The sequence below is a fragment of the Muntiacus reevesi genome, chromosome X, assembly GCF_963930625.1.
Source record: "Muntiacus reevesi chromosome X, mMunRee1.1, whole genome shotgun sequence".
In the NCBI taxonomy this organism is placed as follows: domain Eukaryota; kingdom Metazoa; phylum Chordata; class Mammalia; order Artiodactyla; family Cervidae; genus Muntiacus; species Muntiacus reevesi.
In genome coordinates, this window is record NC_089271.1 from 70,755,207 (window position 1) to 70,765,935 (window position 10,729).

Below are 10,729 nucleotides of genomic sequence, written 5' to 3' on the forward strand. Positions count from 1 at the left end.
TGCAGGTATACCAAAGCTTAATAAGTAATGCTAATTGTTCATGCTATGTATCCCTCAAATGAGCACTCGAATATGGTAACATTTATTATAGGTTTATAAAATTTATACAATCTAAATTCCTTATAGCATTCAGTACTTACATGGTTTTATGGATTTCACAGTACTATTATCAGTGAGAAAAAAATCACTGCAATATTGAAAATAACTTCTTTAGGAAAGTGTTTCACATATAAGTCAGATCTGTTACAGAACACCAAACAGAAATGTAAAGATATAATTTCTAAATTCAGGAAAGTTGCACAAGATGAGAAACATAATGAAACTTAACAATGTTGAGCAATATGGCATGCTTTACACAAAAAGGTCAAAAAATTTAAATATTTTAAATTTAAAACATGCTCTACCATATGATTAAAGAGCTTACTTAGAAACACACACACATACAAAGGATGGAATTCATTGTCAGTGTTGTAGCTGACACGTTCATGCTGCTTTCAGATATCTAAACCACATAAATTCAAAAGAAAAAGGTAAGAAATATTTCATTGCCATTTCAAACAACTAGTAATGCCTATCAAATTAAAATTTGACAAAAGCTTGCAGTGGTTACTAGTTCTTTTTTCCCCCTTAAAAAAATATAAGCCATAGAGCAAATGCATGAATAAATATCTTGAGTATCCCACACACTTTAATGTTGAAGTCATATAGTAAATCTGTGATCCTATTACTAAATATGCTCATTTCCTATTGCCTTTTACTCTTGACAGATCTTGGTCTCAACAATAAATTCATTGGGGAAGTGTCTAATCTTCCAGTACTTGGGGAAGTGTCTAATCTTTCAGTACTTATCAATGGCACACTTGTTGAAACCTGTGAGGAAATGCACAAAAAAATGGCTTTTTCATTTTTGTGTAAATAAAAATATATCTAAATTTGCTCTCTATTTTCCCTGCAGTCCACTCCTACTCTCCTTCACTGTCTCAATAACATAGGGTGAAGGAAGAAATAAATTGCCTACCCAGCAACAGGTCTCTTCTATGAAGATGGAAGGACTTGCAATTGTTGCAAAGTTGGTAAATAAATATGCCAAGGTTACTAACATCACAAATCTCTTCTACAGCAACCAGATCTTCATGAACCACATAAGTGTGAAGCAGGCATTTGCCACTCTAAAAAAATTTTAAAAGCCCGAAATGAGAAATTCTTAAAACCACTATTTAAATTCTCACCTATAGCAGACACACTTTTAATATAGACTTTGCTTTTAGAACAGTCTTAACCTCATGAAATATTTTTTATTTGAAAATTATTTTAGTGAAATGGAATGTTTTGACTCAAATTATTAATTTTTTAAAATGTGGAAGCAATATTATTTGGAAGAGTGGACATTCAAAATGCATACTGCCAGTTTGCCAAAGAGCTCCACCAGATTCTTTGGAGGCATAACAATGGAGGTATTCAGAGGCAACAGATAGCAGTTCCCTAGCAGCAAGTCCAGGTAAGCAGTCATGCCCTGTTGGGGAGGGGAAAATGTTAAGTATGATTTAGAGAGCATCAGTGCTGCAGATTTTCCAATGACCATTAGAATAAGCATCTACAACCTTTCAAAATCAATTAATGTATATCCAATAGCAAAAGAATGAAAAAGGCTCTGCTGCAAAAAGTTACATTTATCAACATATTTAATACCAAAAATTTAAGGAAAAAAGAAATTCAGAAATATCTGTAAGAATGAGAAACACACCTTTTCAAAGTCATGAATAATTGCTGCAGGGTCACTATCAGAGAATCTGGGGACAGGCACATCAATGATTGCAATGTTGTCATCCTCACGAATGTCAGCCTCTTCCATCACAGGCAGGAAGTAGGGTTCCCCTCCTTGGAGGACATTTGTAGGAGCCTCAGAATCAAAGAAGCACATTTCTTCATGGTAGATGGTACTCTAAAAGACAAAAACTGACAATCAAAACTTTCTGACATTCACTACCTTGACATTTAAACCATTTCTCAAGCTCAAATCAGTTTGTTGTACCAGTTATCAAGCTGAGGATTGTTGATTACAGCCATTACCATGAAGACAAATCATTTTTATACTGAAAGGTAATTTGAAAACTTTCCCTAAATTGTTTTTCTGTTGACCATCACAGAATTATTTGTTTCCACTAAATACATAACAATTAGTAATCCAAAAGATAATAACTTTAATTAATATTACCTTCGGCATGAAGTACTTGTAAATACAGGCTCCACCAACAATAAGTCCTGCCAAGATGAATGAAAGGCCTAAGAGAAAAGCATACATCTCCCAGAGGAACCTTTTTTTCCTTAGCAGCAACTCGGAGTTCCTATTTATTCAAAAGCAAAATTAAAAACAAACAAACAAACAAAACAAATTGTGCTTTTAGACACGTAGTTGCTTTTGTATACATTTTACTGCCCTTAAAACCCAAAATATTTTAGATATATGTTAAGTCACCCTAGCCTAAAAATCATTTCAAGATACTTCTTGATGTTTAATAGATGTGAAAATCTCCAATTTATAATAACTTTTTTCCTGGCATTTCCAAATTCAAATATAAAGTTATTTCAAAGTATATACTTCTAAAATCAGCTGAAAATAGCCATGCATTTATGCAATAAGTTATCCTCTTTAAATTAATGGAACCCGTTACTTTCTGCACTTGTACAGTAATATAATCACTAACTTTCTGGAATACAATAGTTTCTTTAGTATTTTTTGTATATCAACTTATTTGCCAAATTAAAAGTGAATTAACAACCTTTTGTTTATTAAATGATTTTCAGAAAGCTGTTTTTTGAAAATTAACTTCTATAGGAAGGAAGGAGTTCTATAAAGTAGGTATATGCCATTTTAGAAATTAAAATATTGAAGACGGAATTTGTTTCATAACTCTTTTTATAATTGGGGAATAATTGCTTTACAGTGTGATTGCATTGGTTTACAATGTTTGGTTTCTGCCATACGACAATGTAAATCAGCCATAAATATATATATGTCTTTTCCCTCTCGAACCTTCCTCCCACTCCCATCCTATCCCACCCCTCTAGGTTGTCACAGAGCACCAGGCTGAGCTCCCTGTGTTATACAGCAACTTCCTACTAATTTTAATGAGAAATTGGGCTTCCTAATGTCACCCAATATTATATGGCTGAGTACTGCTTTTAATAAAATAACATTTTTTACGTTCTGGGCAAAACACTGGATTTAAAGTACATTGATACTTAAGAATAAAGCTGTGTGCGTAAAAGCAACTGCAAAATTTTGTTAAATCTATCTTTTGTTTGGGCTTCCCAGATGGAGCTAGTGGTAAAGAACCCTCCTGCCGATGCATGAGGTTCGATCTCTGGGCTGGGAAGACGTCCCTAGAGGAGGGCCTGGCAACCCACTCTAGTATGCTTGCCTAAAGAATCCCATGGACAGAGGAGCCTGGAGGACTACAGTCCAAGGAGTTCCAAAGAGCTGACAGGACTGAAACGACTTAGTATGCATGCATTTTGTTTAGTAACTGGAACAAAAGAATCCAAAGCAAGCAAGCAATCAATTAACTTTGTACTCTTCTCAGGGTAGTGGACCAAGGGGCCCTTCAATTCCATTCTTTAAAGTCACAATGTCCTAAGCAGCAATATTACTGAAGGGTAGAATGAATAAAGTCAGCAAATTTATTCTCTGATAATCATTCAAACTGGTATGTAAGTAGAATTGTTTTAGTCTTTCAGGCCATTAGCTCTTTTCCATAACTACTTAATGCTAATTAAACTTTAGTTAATTTGGTGAAAACAAATATATGGATTCTAAGGAGAGGCAATCATTTCATAAACTGTTTCAAAAAATTATTTCTCTTTAAAATTCAAAGAAATTTAGTATTCACATTTTCTTAGCTACATTTATTTATTTTCAAGCCCTCTGTTAATACTTTATAAGCCTTGAAGACTTTCTGTGTCCTAATAATTTTCAGAAATTTAAGTTATTTTTATTAAAAAAATAACCTTAGATAAATACTACAAATATTATACATTATGATTGTGAATACCTGTAATCTAGAGCTACAGGCTTAGAAATTACATTTTAGATGATTTAATTGAGGTCCAGAAAAATGAAGTGACATGTTCATAAGTTACAAAAATGACTTACTTTTAAATTCCCAAAGGAATTTATTTATTTATTTTTCTTTTCACTGAGATACAAGAAGATAAATCTGCACTTCAATTTTATTTCTCCCTTCAATATTTCAGGGATTTTATTAAGCAAAGTTTAAGTACTATAGTGTCCATTTCATAAATTTTCCCACCATAGTAGATAAGATATGGAAACAATCTAATTGCCCATGGATGGAAGAATGGACTAGGAATCAGGATTTTGTTTTCATTTAAATTTGCAAGACTTCGTTGTGGTGGTGGTTGTCACCACAGTTCATTTCCTGCTGAACATTTTTTTAAAGTCATTGTATACAACCTCTGACATACTATTCTGTCATGTTCAATTTCCTATGAACCTATCAAGACATTACAATACAATGTGTCAAATCTTATTGAATCAGTGAATCAGTGATTTACAGTGGCTAAGCCAGGATCCTGTGGGAATTTCATCACCTAATAAAAAAATATAATCACAGTGTGTATGTTCAATTTTGTTTATTCTACATAACACCACAAGCCTAGTAGAAATATTGCTTGCATATTAACTGAATTCAACAAGTCATGGAGATTGTGGCGATGAGGGGAAAAAAATATTATTTTGTGACTATATTTAACTGCTGGCATCTAATTAGACCACCTGGTAAAATCTGGCCCTTACAAAGTAAGTAGGGCAATTACATATTTGACTTTCTATCATTTACAAAAAAAATTCTCCACAATACAAGGGGGTGTTTTTGAGTTCTGAAATGTGCAATAAACATTAGCTAGTTTGATTGCTGGGTTAATTATTGAAAGTTTCCCTGATAAAAATTCTGCAAAGGCTCATTAGCATTTGAAACTGTGTACATAATCAGTTTTACTACATGGATTCTCATTTCACTTAAAGGTCTTTTCAAATTTGCACTCCAATCTTTACAGAGAGAGCAAGGCAAATTGGGGCAGATCTGCAAGCTCCAATACTGCACAGACTTTGTAGAATAAAATATATATATATATCACTGTACGTTTTAACATTGAAATTTTACCAAGGGAAATGACGAGTAATTTACAAACACTGAAAACATGCTAGATGCTTAAAGGAAATAGAAAATGGACTAAATAGACAATGGCTAACATTTTCAGGGGAGAAACTCCCCCAGTTATTGGGAATGCTAGATTAGATCACAAGGTCAGACCTGTTTCAGATCTTTCTATGGGGGAGGGTGAGCAGAGGGGCTATCATTCAAAAAGGAAGTACTGTACTAGAAAGGAAAAAAGAGAGAGAGAGAGAAAAAAAAAACAAAAACCCTGAAAATTTCTTCTACAGAAGAAGAATGTTTCCTTCAGGAAATGCCACTAGGAAAACACAAGGCTTTTGCAGTAAGAGGGCACAGTGGACACCTCAAATTCTAATTAAGACCAACTTCAGTTATGACAGTTCCTTTACCAAAGAAGGAGGCCTCAAAGCTTAAGGCCACCTATGGCTAAGGAGAAACTGAAAATATACACCGGGTGGAGGGGGGAGGGGGAGAACAGACTTGCCCCAGTCTATACCCCAGTCTATACCGCAGTCTATACCGCAGCCCCACCGCAGCCAATCAAAGCTGCCCTCTCCCACTTCCGCAAGCACTCAGCGATCCTAGAAAGACTGAGATTCCTAGAACTTCATACGTATCAAAAGGGAAGAAAGAAGAGTTAAATCTCCTGTCCTTGCTCATTCTGCATATCCACTCCGCACCCTGTGGAAAATGTGTGCCCTTGGAGTTGACTGGGTGACTTTCCCTCCTCGTTGATCCCTAGTCACCCACATGTCCCCCATGAGAAGGTGACATCTGGTTCCAGGACTTCTCCTCAAACTCCCTCCGACATTCCTCGGAGATGTACAAGGCAATCTGGGAGCCCTGCGCCAAGCCCTGAGATGACTTGCGGGCACCACAAGCGGAAGGTGGTGCGAATAGACAGAATGCGGGAGACGGCAAAGCCAACCGACGGCGCAGGGAGCACCGCCAGAGAACTCGGGAACTGCAGAGTAGTTTTCTTCTTTTTTTTTTTTTTCCTTTTCCTTTTCCACCTTTCCCCTTCCTTCTCCGTAAACCACTCCCAGCCCGCCTTCCCGACAGTAGCAGGCAGTTAGGGGAAGAGTAGGGATTGCTACCTTGCGGGTCAGGATCCGTGCTTGGACCGTGCGGCTTACAAGGGCCTCCACGTCTTGCTGCGCCTCCTCTTTTTGCACCTCTGTGGGTGTGTTGAAAGCAATTTTCATCATGGTGAATCTTCGGACTGGGCGGTAAGGAGCTGCTGGAATCAGTGTTCTGGGCTGCAGGTTGGAGGAGGAGAAGATAGCGCTAGCCATAGCAGCACCTTCTTTCTCTTCTGTTTTTACACTGCTGGGAGCCCAGGTCTGGGTATACTTGAGACGCAGTCTCAAGCTGGGTGGGAGATCATGGGCGGGCTCAGGGAAGGCCCGAGCAAGGACAGGGAGGGCGTCTAAGTGCTGGAATAGAAGTGGGAGTTGCCAGTGGTAGAAAAGAAATGGGTGGAGCCGGTGGCCTGAGACTCAGAACTCCTTTCCTGAACTTCAAGCGTACTCCCACCTATCTCTCTGCTCCATCAGATAAGAGCAAGACTGGAAGGAAGCATGCTGTGTCCTGTCTTTTTGTCTCTTTCCAGGCCACAATAGCCCCTGACCCTGATTCTAGTTTCTTAAAAGTGAACCTGGCTTCCCACAGGGCCAGGAACTGTAACTTGGCATCCTTTCAAGCTTTCTCCTCTCTGCACCCACCCAGGACCTGAAAGCACAATTCTAGGACTGTTCTGTACCTTTACAATAATACATTCCCTTTAAAGAACACTCAGAGCATGTTTGGAGTTACTTGGTTCATTCTCTAAACACATTTTTTTCATTACTTGATATTTAAAAAAATTTAATGTCCTATCCCAGAGCAATCCTAAATTAGAAATACAGGACACCTACCTCCTTAAATCCCGTTTTGTAGGTAAGACATGATTAGACACCCAGAAATGCAGAAAACTCAAAGAAAATCTCAGAAATAATCCAGATCTTTTATTCTCCCAGGCCAGGGAATCGAGACCATGATCTCAGTGCAAAACTTGTTTCTCTTCAGCTACCAGCTGTGAAATCCATAGGGAGAAAAGCAGAGGTGTGTGTGTAGCTATGTGTTTAGGGAGGTGGAAATGTGGGTGGAGGATAGAAAATCTGGGTTAGCAAGATGCTAACCCAGATCTAGTGAGAAGAAAAACAACAATCTCAAAGGGATTGAGTTAGAAATCATCATTGACACATTTACACATGCTGTTTCTTAACAGCCAGTTCTCCATTTGGTGACAATAATACAGAACCTCACTGTATGAAATTCATGCTGTGGAAGTTGGTGACTGAGGGTAGTAGTGGTAAAGGGTTTATAAATATTCCTGCCGCCAGAGACAGTAGACAGATCTGTTTTTGTGAAAGTAATAACACTTACAAAAAATAATCCAGCTTATGCTACAGAATCCCCCTTCCACTCATATATTTATTAAAATGACTTGAATGTACTGAGAGCCACCCCCCATCTCTGTCCAAGAAATTCTGGGTTGGAGTTTTTCTCACTAGGTTTCTTTGACTCTAAAGTGCATAGCCTGTCTCCACTGTGGGAACTTTGTGAAAACAGCCTACATTTTCTTGGATAGGCTACAGATGGGAAGGTAGATGGAGGGGAACAGTGGGAAGCCTGTGCCTTACACAGGGCCAGATGTATGAGTTTGTTTAGAAATATCAGTGTCTTTTGTTATTTTATTTATTCTTTCCTAAGTGTGGCCATTATAAGTTCTCATTTTTGAGGCAATATTTAGTGTAGGCTGAGGAAATATCAATTTCCTAAGATGTTTCTTTTTGCAGTTATTTACTATTTGCCATCACATTTGTGACAACTCAGCCTAGGGTCTGTCTTAGTCTGGCCCTGTGATCCATACCACACAGATTGTTGAACCAATGGTTGCTTGGACACATCTGTCTACTAAGTGAAATGTTCTGGATGAGATAGAAATGTATTATTTTAGTCTATCTTCCCTGGAAAATGGTCATGTAGAGACGGCAAAGATTATTTCTATTTTTCAAATGAATAGACTCAAACTCTCATGACAACCAATGAAGTATATGATTAATTGCTGGATTTATGACATTGAGCAAATCACCTCATCTCCTTGGGTCTCACTTTCTCCTCAGTAGAATGGTAAAATATTTTCTTCCTGTTGCTGTGAGGATCATTTAGTATAATGCAGGAGGAAACATAATATAAATTACAAAAAGGATAGAAGAGTGAGGTAGTTGGTTATTCTACAATTCTTATTTTAGTATATAATACAGTCATGTTTCACAGTTATAATCTATTTTCTTTTTATCCTTCAACTATTCTTTAGTTTCTAGAGCTGCTTAAGCTCCAACAGTTTTTGAGTATAGATCATCTTGGAAAAGCTCAGACTTCCAGGAATACTCACATAAATTAGCATCTAACTTCTCTGTTGAATTTTGAAAACTTGGCCCATCTTCTGTTTGTTTAAGCCATACTGCCTTTTAGGAATGACACCCATACATCTCTAAGGGACTTTGCTGTTATTGGACATAAGTGATGTAGGCATGGTCTCAAGTTAGCAGATACTGCTGTTATCCAAGTTAACAGATATTGCTGTTAACCTTTCATTATAAATAAGTAATGCTTGTGTTAGAATCATAGGATAGCAATAACATACATCATTCGTATCCATTTATGAAAAGCAAATACTTCCTGCATGCTTTTTTTTTTCAAATTTCAAAATTTAACCTGACACTTGCTCATTGGGCTGCAACCAGAAAAGTGAACATATTTCATCTAGCAAAAAATTAGTTAAACTCTTTCTTGTACTCATTCCTTCCCAGCAACAACTTCTTATTAGAAAAGTGAACATATTTCATCTAGCAAAAAATTAGTTAAACTCTTTCTTGTACTTGTTCCTTCCCAGCAACTTCTTATTTTTCAGAATCAACTTCTCTCAGTTTCTTGTCTTTGGAAACTGTGGGGATCTGGCTGCTATATTGAGTCCAACTAACATCTTTGTTTTTGTTTTCTCTATTTTTATTGAAGTATAGTTGATTTACAATGTTGTGTTAATTTCTGCTGTACATCAAAGTGACTCAGATATATACATATACACATTATTTTTTATATTCTTTTCCATCATGGTTTATCCCAGGAGATTGGAAATAGTTCCTTGTCCTATAGAGTAGGATCTTGTGTTATCCATTCTAAATGTAAATTTTGCATCTATTAATCCTGCATATCAGATAAAATATAATTCTGTTTTGGATGATTGGTAATTCAAGATCTGGAAAATAGTGGTACCTTTGATAACAATACCAAACATTTGTTGAAAACATCAAACGTTATATTTCTGTGCTAAGCATGCTAAACTGATAATGCTATTTAATATTTACCACAATGCTGAGAGGTATTATTACATTTCCCATTTCATTAATGAAGAAGCTGAATTTCCAAGAAGTCAGACGACTTGCCCAAGGTCAAATTCTAACCCAGGTGGTCTGACTTCAGTGATTATATCCAACCATTATATTGTGTTGCTGCCACTAAAATAAATGAGACAATTAAGGAGGGAGCTGGCTTGAAAGCAGAGAAAATAATTAGCATATTCTCTAGGGAAATGAAGCAAGAATCCCTGCCCTTACTTCAAACAGAGATTCCTGCCTAAGATTTTGTTGAGAACTAAAGAAATTTGAAACCCTTTTGCAACTTTGCTAGCCATGGGTACATGGCTGTAGGCTACTCATTTGAAAGCATATATAAAAACAGCTACAGGGCTTCCTTGGTAGCTCAGATGGTGAAGAATCTGCCTGCAATTCAAGAGAACTGGTTTCGATCTCTGGATCCCGGAAGATCCCTTGGAGAAGGAAATGGCTACCCACTCCAGTACTCTTGCCTGGAGAATTCCAAGGACAAAGGAGCTACTGGGCTCCAGTCCACTGAGTCTCAAAGAGTCAGACATGATTGAGAAACTAACATTTTCACTTCATTTTCACAGAGACAGCTGGTCAGGAATCTGCTGGAGTAGACTCATTTCTTGACTCCATTTAAGGTTACTTTGTAGGCTAGTAAGCTATGATAGTGGGGGGAATGCAATGTTTTCTTACATATAAGAAGTAAATTTCATAATCTCTTCAGATGACTTAGTCATGAATTTGGGGTTAAGAGGAAAATGTGCTCCACCCTCATTTATAAAAGTCATTTTTCTTATCATTTAATGCAACTGAAAAATGTAATGAAAAAAAAATTGCATTTACAACACATCTAAGTTGTGTAAAAGTTCTTATCTCATTGCAGACTCTCTGTACACTTTTTTAAAAAGTTAGAACCAATATCCGAATGTGTCTTTTCTGATCAACCTTTACATAACTTCCAGTCTTGAATAATACAAGAGAGAAATTCAAGTTTAGCCCTAAGAATGCTTTTAAAAATGTCTAGTTGGCTCAGTTGCTCCATTACTTATTAGTGAGTGATACTGAGATATCTCTGTGGCTTCAGAGTTATGTTCCGATTCAATG

General features: G+C 36.9%; 1 protein-coding gene across 1 annotated transcript; it reads right to left on the bottom strand.

Annotated features, from left to right (window-relative positions):
* Positions 1–424: 424 nt before the first annotated feature.
* ITM2A (integral membrane protein 2A) lies at positions 425–6,506 on the bottom strand. Its single transcript, XM_065916389.1, is given in 7 exon segments — positions 425–870; positions 1,019–1,169; positions 1,745–1,942; positions 2,216–2,292; positions 2,295–2,318; positions 2,321–2,345; positions 6,293–6,506. Coding segments are annotated over 7 exon segments (705 nt in total). The 5' UTR covers positions 6,491–6,506; the 3' UTR covers positions 425–838.
* Between the last annotated feature and the right edge of the window lie 4,223 nt (positions 6,507–10,729).